Source organism: Haliotis rufescens, unplaced genomic scaffold (genome assembly GCF_023055435.1).
Source record: "Haliotis rufescens isolate VD_foot unplaced genomic scaffold, xgHalRufe1.0.p SCAF_101, whole genome shotgun sequence".
Taxonomy (NCBI): Eukaryota; Metazoa; Mollusca; class Gastropoda; order Lepetellida; family Haliotidae; genus Haliotis; species Haliotis rufescens.
Window position 1 is genome coordinate 422,902 of NW_025963782.1, and position 13,297 is coordinate 436,198.

Sequence of the window (13,297 nt, forward strand, 5' to 3'; positions counted from 1 at the left end):
ACGGCTTTAATCATTGGTCTGTCTGGTCCAAACAGGTCGCTTTCATATAACTGGAATTTTGCTGTGTGAGGCGTTAACAAAAACTACAAATTGTTCGTATGTACATATGCTGGTCGAATGGCGCTTGTGTTTTCATGTTCGTTATACAATCTGTTTCGTGGAATATACTATTGTAAACTAATCACGTCATTTATCGCGATACATTACGAGACTTCATTCTAGCCAACATGGCGACCTCTATAGACGCTGAATTTCCCGTTGACGGTATTTTACCAAAGAAAGAGACTGGAGCGTGTGTGTATTTATCAAAGTATCCTAACTACGATGGAAAGGGTGTTGTCATCGCCATCCTTGATACAGGAGTCGATCCCGGAGCTCCTGGATTACAGGTACTGTTAGTTGAGATTTTGTTCCGAGCCTTCCAGTCATGATTCAGCAGTCTGACACGCACTCAGTAGAATTTTTGTTTATTATCAACACATTTAGTAGGTGACTACAACAAACTTAATGTTGTTACGAAATCATTCAATTGAGATAGCCGTGCTCTGCCAAAATCGGTTACATTTGCAGCTAAAGACTAAATCTTTTCTTGATGTTTCTTCATTCTACAGTGTTTGAGCTAGTCTTCGCTCTACAAATAATCGATGCGGATATTACCTTGATTTCTCTGATTATATTTATTATGGAAATATGCAAACATTCGATCAAATCGTGACAGTATATATCAAGCATCTGGCATATGATGACCTGCTAATATTGTGGACACAAACATGATAAATTACCACTAACCAGGGCCTCTAACAGTTCATGACCTCATCAGTCACACTTTGATGATCAGGGAGAATGTGTGCTGTTGGACTTGTTCCAATTTGTTGACACTCAGATGCTTACACAAGCTATTATGTAATTATGAACAGTTATCACTATGGCAATCCCTCAAGCTACAAGGGTAAACAAGAAATGATAAACACTATTGATAACAATAACAGCTGCCATATTAGCCAGGATGCATTTGAAATTATCACCAGGATCACCTAAATAGGGCCAGGCTGCCATTTTCATTGAGAAAGATATTTGTCAATAATTAATTTAAAGGTTAATTAGCTAATTTCACAACCACTGTTATCATGGTTATGAAGGGTGTATGTAATTTTGTAACCCAAATGAGTGTAACTTTGTAACCCTGGTATTTTTAGTGACCCTTAAAATAAGAAACTTCATAACCCTATTTCATATTTCTTACAATTCATTAAAAAGACAAGAATATAAAATTGTCAATCAAATAGTTGACGATAGTGGACCATTCCATTCCGATTGTAGGGATACAGGAAAAAACAGACGCCAGGCCTCAAAGTTACGACTAAAACGGTGGCCAATGCTACCTAAATTTCAATTTGTCTACTGTCTATAATTCAGAGGTAGCCAAATGACTACCTTCAAAAATATCTTGTGGCGACTAAATTCTATTGCTAAACGTATGAAGACACAAAAATAATCATGTCTGCTACTGATTGTACTTGCAAATAATTCCTCCTAAAGTCAACAATGAACCAAAATGCATAAATAGTAATGTAATTAGTATTTTATTTAGTTGATAATTTAATTGATAAGCAGGGATATACCTGTATAATCTAGTAATATAAATTGCATCATTGTTTGAGTCACAAATAACAAAACTCAAGTACAGCATGTACAGTTTCCACAAATATACAGTTCCAAGACTAGTGCTATGACTTGTACATATATTAGTTATTTTAAAAAGATAATTTCAAATGCTTTTGACTACCTCCAATATTGGATTGACTTCTTGATTTTGCCACTGGCTACCTAGAAAAAAATACTTGTAGCCATATGGCTACTTGGTAAAAGTTTAAAATTTGAGGCCTGGATGCTGAGATTTTGTGTATTGTTTTTTTATCACCGTGTAATCATTCATTCCATTGTCTGGATGATGGGAAATCTTAATCTCTGATAATTGGGAGCACCTTTAGAATACAGCACCACAGCTTCTCGTAAGGATGATCTGTGCCGTAGGTCACATGTCCCTATTAAGACAGACAACCAGTTTTTGTGGGAATCTGTCTGACGCGAACATGCGACCTTCAGATTGTTAGCTCGACAGCTAACAGACTCAGCTACGTTCACACTCTCAAGCTAAGTGCAAATTTACCTATCATGCCTGAGACGTTACAGAACTGAAAGGGTCGTATTGATGACGGACGCTTAAGAAGGTTACGGGTAGGCATGGTGTCTCGTGACTATAGTCTACGGACACATACGAGCCATCCTGATGTCATTTGGCACACTTGTCCAATTCCGTAATCTACAAGATACAGAGTGGTGAGGAATGAGCCCATATGGTGCAAACTGTAAATGGCTCCAGGCGTCAGACATGACTATCTTTTGGGACGAGGTGTATTGACAAGGATGGATACAAGGCTTTATGAGCTGTGCATTTTCAATCATTGGAGGCGAAGACACAAAGCGTGCACCTAAATGCACTTGTCATGGTATTCTTGTTTTCACATTTTAAGTTGCATTACTCTTCTAATAGAAACGATATGCTTGTCTTAAGAGGCGACCAACGGGATCAGGCTTTGTTGATGCATGTCATTGTTTCCCAATTAAGTGGATCGATGCTCATGATGTCAATCACTGGATTGTCTGGTCCAGACTCAATTTTTTACAGACCTCTGTCATATAGTTGAAATATTGCTGAGTGTGGCGTTAAACAACCAACCAACCAACCAATCTACATGATCTAATAGAAACGTTGAGTTAGCAGGATGAAGTAGTTTCATGTTTGGGCTACAGGAAACTAGGGATGGGTATTGGGGGTTTAAAGTGTAACACAATATTTTTCAATGCACAAGGACATATTGCCATACTTATCACAATATATTGTATAATTCTAAGTTTTTAATTCAGAAGCAATCTGATACATTAAGGTATGAACTTAAGTTCATAAATGGAAGAAAACAAGATGCTGGTACAACATAATGCTCACTCAGTCAATGAATATGCAGCCATTTTTGGAGCCAGGATGCTCGCTCCTGCGCAGCAAAGGCATTTGGCAAGTGTATAACATTAAACACATATCGGCTCATCCCTCACCTTCGGTATCGAAGGTCAAGAGTTCGCATCCAACGGATTCTAACAAAATGACCTGTTTGTCTTTGATACATGTACATGTGATCTTCAGCAGAGATCATCCTCATGGGGAGTTGTGGTACTGTACTCTAAAGGTGTTCCAAAAAATGCAACCTAATATTATGTCTACCGTATTCTCTTGAGTATAGTGTGCACTTTTTTCCCAAAAAAAACACAGCTGTATAGAAGGGGGTGCGCATTATACACGCCTTAATGAGTTTTGATGTTTTTTTGTCCCAATGCAAAACCAGTTTTTTACCGGTAAAATTAGGCTTGGACCAGTAATTCATATGACTGCCAGTCACTGTGGACCGGCAAATAAAGTACCTTATACTTCTTTGTGGTTGAACAAAACATCGATGATATTCATATAAGTACATTTTTTCGAAACAAAGTCAGCTTGTCTTTTAACCATCAGGGTTTTCTCTTGTCTATTCTAGGTTAAATATCCCATTGTAGCAACTTCGTCTTGAAATTTTTAAAACAAAAAATAGAAAATTGTTGCTGAAGTTTGTGTGAATGACATATGGATCTACCGTATTCGACGTAATAAGTGCCCAGGGCGCTCTCAAAATTAGAAATAGGGAGCTCTTATTAGAGTTGAAAGATCGTAAATTTCGTGGTTCATGCTGACAGTCTGAAATGTTTATATATAACAGATATATTTTTCCAGGATTTAATTGCCCATGATTAAGGGTGCATATAACACACGAATGCATATTATACACAAATAAATAAGTCTTGTGTACATTGATCAATCGGAAGGGGTGCTAATTGAGATTGTTCACTGGCCAATATATTAGCAAATCTCACCATGGGCGCTTATTAGAGCTGAGCGCTTATTACGTTGAATACGGTAACTAAGTTACGTCAGAGATGACATCTTGCACTGAACATGATGTTGAAAGAATTAAAACCTAATAATTTTAATGTTTTTATCCCCCACCGGGCCAGAAATGGCCGAAGGGGGATTATGTCGTGGCGCAGTCCGTCCGTCCGTCCCACAGAGGGTACTAAGCTTGTGAAATCAACTCCTCCTACAGTTTCCAGAGAATATCCCTGACACTCTACACACAAGATGTCGACATGTTGATGATACGCCTATCGCAGTCCCGTTTTGTTTCGACTAATTTTGACAGAGTTACTGCCCCTTTTACGCAGCTTCATTTGTCTTATTGTGAGAGAGGGTACTAAGCTTGTGAAATCAACTCCTCCTACAGTTTCCAGAGAATATCCCTGACACTCTACACACAAGATGTTGACATGTTGATGATACGCATATCGCAGCCCCATTTCGTTTCGACTAATTTTGACAGAGTTACTGCCCCTGTTTTACGGAGCTTCATTTGCCTTATTGTGAGAGAGGGTACTAAGCTTGTGAAATCAACTCCTCCTACACTTTCCAGAGAATATCCCTGACACTCTACACACAAGATGTCGACATGTTGATGATACGTATATCACAGTCCTGTTTCATTTCGACTAATTTTGACAGAGTTACTGCCCCTGTTTTACGGAGCTTCATTTGACTCGTTAAAAAAATTCATGCGGGGGATAATGTGCTCTCAGAGAGAGCACTCTTGTTTTAATTGTTGAAAGTTGGGACTGACAAAAATTAGGGGAGACTGGTAATTATTAGAGTAGCCGGTCCACAAGGATTGGCAGTTTCAAAAGTCAGCGGGAACACTGATACCCACCCTGTGTTACCATGCATTCATCACATTGAAGACTCTGATGATCTTCAAATTTGCACACAATGCATAAAACCATGGTGCAAAGCAATTGAATGTTCAATTTGGCGTAAACGCTTATTTTGACCCATGAAGATTCCGGGGTAGAATGGGTCTTCAGCAACCCATACTTGCCGTAAAAGGCAACTATGCTTGTCGTAAAAGGCGACTAACAGGATCGGGTGGTCAGGCTCACTGACTTGGTTGATACATGTCATCGATCCCAAATGCTCATGATGTCAATCACTGGATTGTCTGGTCCAGACATTATTATTTTACAGACCGCCGTCATATAGCTGGAATATTGCTGAGTGCAGTGTTAAACATGTTAAACAACAAACAAACAAACATTATCATTTCTTTTACTACAGGTTTTGAAATTCTTTGTATTTTAGTAGCAATGACATGCTTAAAATCGCAATAGCATTGTGTTCCCAATGCCCGAAAGGCACTCTTATCAATAATGTTTTTTAAACAACAGTACCTTGTGACAATGGTTGTTAAATGAAGCCAGTGAATAATGTATTTTCGCACAAGTAAGCATGACAAACACATGGAACATTATGAACACGTTAACATTCTTAATGCACAGTATGATGCACAACATAACCTTGGGTATTATCAATCTCAATGAAGAGGAAGGAAGCAATTTTTCTAAAATATGACTGCTTATTATCTAGCCTTAGTCATATGTTTGCAGATGGATCAAAAGTTTTTTAGTTGCCACACTAACATTCCAAAGGGCACACTGAGACATCTTTATGAGTTCCCTGTAGCACACTTGAAAAAAATATGCATGTCTATCCCTGTACTAGTACCTTGATCTGGTATTATTGTTCATTAGTTAAACAACTCCAATAGAGGTGACACCTGGGATTATTGTTAATTTACACAACTCATTTAGCATGTTTAGATGTGACACCCTCATCTTAATCAACTGGTTTGGGGATTGAGTAATTCTTAATTGACCCGATGTATTCTTAAAGATTAGCCGTTAGCATCAGTCAACAGATAAACTCCTAATAATATTCTTATTGTGTGTTCAAATAAAATATTACCCCTATTTACATGGATGGACTCTTCCAATTAGTGCGTGGGTTTTGGTCATGTTGGATCTAAATCTGAATTAATATTTTATTTGTAATTGTAACAGGGTTACAAAATTGCTTGGGATTTGGGTTACAAATTTTCATAATTTGAGGGTTACAAACTCGGTGTAGTTACAAAATTACCACAACCCATCCTGATGATTTGTGAAGCTGTCCTTGGCAACTAGGGGTGAGGTGATACATCAGTGCATCGTGAGTTTTCATGTGACTATTCGATACATGATGCGTTTTTCTCTGTATTGATACAAGACGACACACTTGCCAAAATAGATTACTTGCTACTCGTTTAATGACCACCCAGCATTTTTTGTCAGTCCAATATTGCAAAATGTGTTGTAACTAGTGCTTCAAGTTTATGACTGAAAATAGCTGATTTGAACATGTGCCTACAGCATAGTTTTTCCTGCTCTGGAATTTGTATAGTTAAAAGGTTTCCAAACGAGTTCACGTAAATATGCATTCTGTAATGGGTATCGTATCATGATGCATGTGTCATGATTTGTATCATATCGTGACCTTGCTGTGTCGTTTCACCCCTGTTTAAATAATAACATCATGTTCGTGTAAGTGTATTTTCACTTGAGGTTTGAAGATGATGTTCATGAATGTCACAGTACATTTGATTTGTCAGGACACAGGTGGTGTGTCTTTGTGACTTTTCTCACTTTGATAGGCACATGTAGTTGTAGGTCAACAGAGTAAGTTGCCACAAGTCGCTGTATTGAGCCCCATGGCATGCAAGAGTTCACTGCCCTTGGGTTTGAATCAGATTAGCTCTCATTATCACAATTTAAATTATGGTATTTGGTCTGTCCGCTAGATCAAAATCCATGCTCATGGGTTTTACTGAAGTGATCTATGACTTGCATCACATTAGGCTTTCTACAAAGTGGCACAGGGGATATAGGAACAGAGTTCATCCGTCATGTCAATTGGGACATATTTTCTCAAAAACTATTTAATTTGAGAAATGAAATTTTACACACTGATCTTACTGGTCGTGATCTTCAATGAGTTTGAAAATGGATGTCTTAAATTCATTCTTTAAAGAGTTATGGCCCCTGCTAAGTGCTTTTCAACTACTAAAGAAACTTCTAAAGTTATATGAATGAAAGTTTGCATGTTTATCTAAGAGATACTTATGAAGACTGAGTTCGAAAATTGGTTCCGTAGATGATTTTTTACATGTTTTTAGATTTTGTGCATAGAGATCTACACAGTTAAAGCCCTTGATCCTTGTAATTTTTTTCTATTTGGTGCATAGTGTCTGCGATGGGGAAAGTAGCATCAGATTTTCTCATGACATAAAGCCAGCCCAGTGATTACCTTCCATGATATTCACTGCTATATGAATAAACCAAATTCGAATGTGCCCCATGCCGGGGGATAGCAGCGTTAGAAATGGGCACTAGTCCTGTAGTCCTTACCAAACTGCCCAGTAGTAAAGGTATCCTAAGGACTAGTAGAAATTGGCCCATTTTAGGGGTTTTGCTCTATGTTATCATTATAAGGACTAGTGGACAAAAACTGTTAGTTTCTAACCCTGGGATAGTGATAACACTGTTTTCTTGTTTAATATTACCCGATGCAGTGACTGTGACTGTGACATGTACACTTCAACATTACTATAATATTTTGCGTTACGATTAAGCCACAAAATTTCAGCCTAGTTTGGCAAGTTTGGAAACTGGACTTTTACAGTCAGTTAACTCCCTTACCTTGGGAAGATGATGTGCACAGTGCAGCCTTATTAATGGAAAATCACATGCTGTTCTACCACCACTGAGCGTGTCATGCAATAATAACTGTGGTCATGGTGGTACATGGTTTAACAGTGTGTTCAAGTTAAACCCAACTCAGCTCAAAAGAACCTTGCTGTAACAAAAGAGAAATTAAAGTATACAGCGTGTTAGATGGTCACTGTCATGTTGAACTGAATTTCTACTGTAAAGCTAGGTCATCTTTGATGACTCGGAAAAAAGTTTCGTGTTTATGAGATGTAACCATGATTGTTATTGATGATGAGTAATAAGGCCCACTTATTGGCCATGTTGGTAGACTGTGTACTAAAAGGTTAACCATGATAATGAAACATTTGATGTAAGGTAGGTAACTCTAAACCCGGAAGTATTTCTATAGATAGAACACAATGTAAAGGTAGCTTGGAATGGTTGTGTGAGTGTTGTGATGACGTCATCATAGTAATACAGCTGTGTTGTCAGTTATTGTTTTGATCTGAACAAGTAAACATCGTTTGAGTTTACCAGCGACTTGAGTCTTCTTTCACAATGTATCTACTCCTGGTACATGGAGTTTTTTCAGAACGGGGGAATATAGCAATCAGCCTGTCTGTCTGTCTCTCCGACCACAATTTTCCGCTTCCGGAGCAGCACTCCTAAACTGTTGAATCTTTCTCGTTGAAACTTGCTGCACAGATCAGTCAAGTGGTGAACTGGTACCTTTTGATCTTTTGGGTGTTAATATACTCAACATTATTTCTTTCTTCACTGAATTGAAGGTTTCCAATGGCAATGAACCAAAAGTGGGGTTGCCCAGAACTGGGGGTATATCTTCTCTGATCATGCTGATCACTCTTGTTATTTTCCCTCATGACCATGATTCCTAAGTTCACAAAGCAGCTGGGTAAATCTTTGCATTGCATTGAAACCACCCACTCCTTCAACCATATATTTGTATGATGTATTTCCCCCTACACTCTTGGCTGTGTAGGACCGCCTCCGTGGTCTTGTGGTAGAGCGTCAGCCCGGAGAGCGGAAGGTCCAGGGTTCGATCCTGGGCCGCGTCATACAAAAAGACGTTAAAAGATTGTACTTGTCGTTACCCTGTCTGGCGCTCGGCATTAAGGGGCTAAAACAAGGACTGGTCGGCTCGGAGTCAGTATACTGTGTCTGAGTGGGCGATTCATGTTAAACTGCGGCATGGTATCTCAGTGAGCTAGCACTATAAATCGGCATCAGTCCGGACTAGTACAAGCAGCCACACACACACACATACACGTGCATGCACGTCGCTATATAAGTGCAATAATCTTGGACGCGACGTTAAACCCAATTTCACCTCACCTCACCTCACCTCACCTTGGCTGTGTAGTTTTCAGCCTTTCCCAGCTTGTATTTGTTCCTATAGTCATGATGTACTCCCTGTACTTTTCTCTTCACACACACAGGGCGGTCGGGAAGCCCAGTGGTTAAAGTGTTCGCTCGTCACGCCGAAGACCTGGGTTCAATTCCCTGCATGTGTGAAGCCGTATTTCTGGTGTCCCCCGCTGTGATATTGCTGGAATAGTGCTAAAAGCAGCGTCAAATTAAGTCAGTCACACACACACGTACACACACACTGTCCCCTTCACCTGCCATCATGATCAAGCTGTATTTGCATACAGACACCACCAGGATATGATATGCGATAACATGTCATCATGATTAGTGAGCTTATGTTTATCATGCTTATCAATATCATAAACATGATAAATGATAATATCTAAATATTTATAGCATGATATTTATAAGCATGATCAGTAAGATATCGTAACTTTAATGATATTAATCAGTCAGACTGAACATGATGAACATTAATTGAAAAATATGTACATGTTGTAAAATGTTTAACATGTTTAAATGTCTGTTAAACATAATTAACAATTCTTCAAAAAAAATTAGATTTTGCATGTTTTAAGCATGTTAAGTAAACTACTTGTGACTAATTGTTAATTAGATCATGTTATTTATTAAACGTTGAAATTGAAATAAATTACCAGAAATCTTTCAAGATGATTACCATGATTTCTCATCATAATGCTACTCCAAATGAACAATTGTCACATTTCTTGTTTAAAAGACAACCAGTATTAGTTAAGTAGGTTTAGAAGTTTTGAATTGTGGCATACTCATGCATTTATTCCTAAGCATAGCACGACTAAGAAATACATATTTGTAATCATAGCAATATCATTTGACAGTTTGGTTACCAAAGGGAAGTTTACCACTGAAAATGTTTAGATGTAGAGTTTGGGCACTATCAACTATCAATGTATTGCGATTGTCCTCAGCTTGTGGCTCTGTTTGTCATTCAGCATTACTGTTCACACTTTATAGACTTGTGAAGTATGACTGTCATGTTATATTTTCAGGTGACCAGTGATGGTCGTCCCAAGATCATTGACATAGTAGATGCTACAGGGTCGGGTGATGTGGACACTTCTCAAGTGGTGGAGGCAGTGGCTGGGGAGATCACTGGCCTCACGGGCAGAACACTCAAGGTAAGCAACTTTCAGGCCGGATTTTAGACATACTAATGTGGACTATATTCATTGCCTGAGAACAAGATATTTCTTGTTGTTCTTCATGGTTATCACAGATAACATGGATAAGGCAGTGTATATTGTATAACTGTATACAAGTCAACTTTCAATTCGTGGGACAACGTAAGAATGGCTTTGCTGTTCAAGTTCATGATGAACTCAGAGGCATGTCATATGTCTTAGTAAGGTGCTGCAATTCTCTTTGCAATTATTCGTCCCTTAAGCAAATAGGTTCCCAGCAACTTATGATCATGGTTCTGAAATCTAGATTGGCCCTGTTAATGAGCTGGTGGTTGTGCTGGTGCTGTGATATAACTGAAATACTGTTCAAAGCTGTGTCACACCTACTCACTCATGATGGACTCATGATAGTTCCAAATTGCAAGTTTGTTAGTAGAATGTCAAATTCTAGGCATAGTCTTAGTATCTGTACCTGTTCTTTGAACCTCTGAAGATTTGCTGACATACATTTTGCACATAGTAACATTCTGTTAATTAGTAAATAGTAGCTATCCTGTGGTACATGATAGCATGATAGAATGATTAAGACTGGGTGGTAAATTATCCATTACCATGATTACAGGAGATGATGATACATTCAAACTAGTTCGACACCACCGAGTTGCCCATTGTCAATGGTGGTATGATGTTTTGATCTCTCTCTCCAGATTCCTTTCTCGTGGAAGAACCCGTCCAGCAAGTACCACATCGGTGTGAAGAATGCCTATGACCTGTTCCCTAAAGGCCTGAAGGAGAGGATGACCAGGGAGAGGAGGGAACAGAACTGGGACCCTCATCACAGGGTTGCAGTGGCTGCTGCTGCCAAGAAACTGGAGGATTTGGATACAAAAGCTGGATCGTCCTTGGTATGTACTTACAGCGAATTCCCCATTCTGTGTAACAGTTTGTATGCATGAACTCTACCAAAGATTTTTACAAATGCAAAGTGAGGCATCACTGACAAACATTGACAGTGTTTTGATGGTTGTCACAGTAGTCAGTAGCAGAATTTTGACCCCAGTGTGTTCCCTAGACATTCAACATGTTTAATTCTACCTGTTCCAGCCCAATCCTTTTTACAGTAACTGGTACTCCTTACACAACATGCATAAGGACTGCCCTAAAATTCGGCTTAATAGGCCAGGAGAAATTGTACTATAGTCTCACCAGGAGAAATTGTACTATAGTCTCAAAACCTGATCTTATAGACGGTTTGTTTGTTTATTGGTTGTTTAACACTGCACTCTGCAATATTCCAGCTATATGATGGCGGTCTGGAAATAATCGAGTCTGGACCAGACAATCCAGTGATTGATATCATGAGCATTGACCCTTACAATTGGGATACGATGACATGCATCAACCAAGTCAGCAAGCCTGACCACCCGATTGCCTCTTACGACAAGCATAGTTATTTGTCTTATGTATACGGCAAGCATGGGTTACTGAAGACCTATTCACGGTTCCATATTGATGGTGATCAACAGTATTATGACACTGTTCCAGGCTCGATTATTTACAGACTGCAATCACATAGCTGGAATATTGCCGAATGTGGCGGTAAACAACAAACAAACAACAAACATAATTTTCAGATGGACCATGGTTTCTATGTCAAGGAGTGACTTTTGTGTAAAGGTTCCATACCATTTTAGAAGGAAAATCTACAATGGTTAGATTGACTTTGTAAACAAACAAGAAGCATGGTTTAACATGATGTTTGATGACACCTCTCATTTAAAAACTAAAGGCCGTAAATTCAGCAGTGGTGTAATGGTCTGCCTAATGATAACTGCACTCCAAGCATGCTGTGTTCATGGTTTCTCACCCCTAACCTCACATAATGTTAAATATCTACAACCTGCCTCACTACTGTTTTGGACCTGTTTAACACATTGAACCATACTCATTCTCTCATTGTTACGACATTTATCAGTAAATCGTTTTGATAAATAGGAGGAGAAACTTATCAAGGAAGAGCTACAGGCCCAGGCTGATATACTGCAGAGTCTTGACAAGAAGTACTCCGACTGTGGGCCTGTGTATGACTGTGTTGTCTTCTACGATGGAAGTACATGGAGGTAGGCTTAATAGTGTACTGGTTTGTACCAACTAGTATTGGCTGCAGTTGCCATTCACAGAGACATAGGGTATTACTGGATTTCGGCTTGTTTTGGAAGTAGCAAGCTTGAGACTGTTTGTTAATTCACTTGGGGCCTTTGAAGGATGGTAGGAGGGGAGGTTTAAAGTCGCGTCCAAGATTATTGTACTTATATAGTGACGTGCATGCACACATGTGTGTGTGTGTGGCTGTTTGTACTAGTCCGGACTGATTTTATAGTGCTAGCTCACTGAGATACCATGCCGCATTTTAACATGAAAACCCCACTCTGATACAGTATACTGACTCTGAGCCCACCAGTCCTTGTTTTTGCCACTTAAAGCTGAGCACCAGATGGGGTAACAACAAGTACCATCTTTGAATGTCTTTTGATCTGACACGGCTGGGGATCGAAGCCCTGACCTTCCACTCTCCGGGCGGGCGCTCTACCACTAGACCATGGACTGATGGAGGCGGTCTGAAGGATGTTTTAGAGATCAGTTGATATGGATGATAAATAACCAGTGTAATAACAGTACAAACAGTGTAAAAGCCCCACTTTCTCACGAACATTCTTGTATTATGACAATGCAATGGTTTTCAGATATATTTGTGACTCATGATGACTTCATGTGATATGTGAATGTCACCCTGATGTAATTCACTATGATGTCAGTGGTCAGTAGTTGTGTGTTCTGTGTGTCAGGGCGTGTGTCGACACCAGTGAGGCAGGGGACCTGGAAAGCTGTAAGCTGCTGGCAAACTACCACGAAGAGCTGGAGAGTGCCAGACTTAGTAACGCAGGTCAGTTACCTCCCCTTGTATATTCTCAGCTGCTTCTTTAGAGTTTTATACAGATATATTTTACAATTTCTATCTGCCAGAG

The 13,297-nt window shown here is 39.2% G+C and overlaps 1 protein-coding gene across 1 annotated transcript in view; it reads left to right on the forward strand.

The window, feature by feature from the left end:
- The first annotated feature begins 201 nt into the window (after nucleotides 1-201).
- LOC124121003 (tripeptidyl-peptidase 2-like) overlaps nucleotides 202-13,297 on the forward strand; it is a 40,118-nt gene continuing 27,022 nt past the window's right edge. Inside the window, exons 1-5 of the mRNA XM_046483945.2 lie at nucleotides 202-389; nucleotides 10,140-10,268; nucleotides 10,979-11,176; nucleotides 12,267-12,391; nucleotides 13,118-13,215. Coding sequence (XP_046339901.1) covers nucleotides 228-389; nucleotides 10,140-10,268; nucleotides 10,979-11,176; nucleotides 12,267-12,391; nucleotides 13,118-13,215 — 712 coding nt within the window. The 5' untranslated portion in view covers nucleotides 202-227. The remainder of the gene's footprint in view (nucleotides 390-10,139; nucleotides 10,269-10,978; nucleotides 11,177-12,266; nucleotides 12,392-13,117; nucleotides 13,216-13,297) is intronic.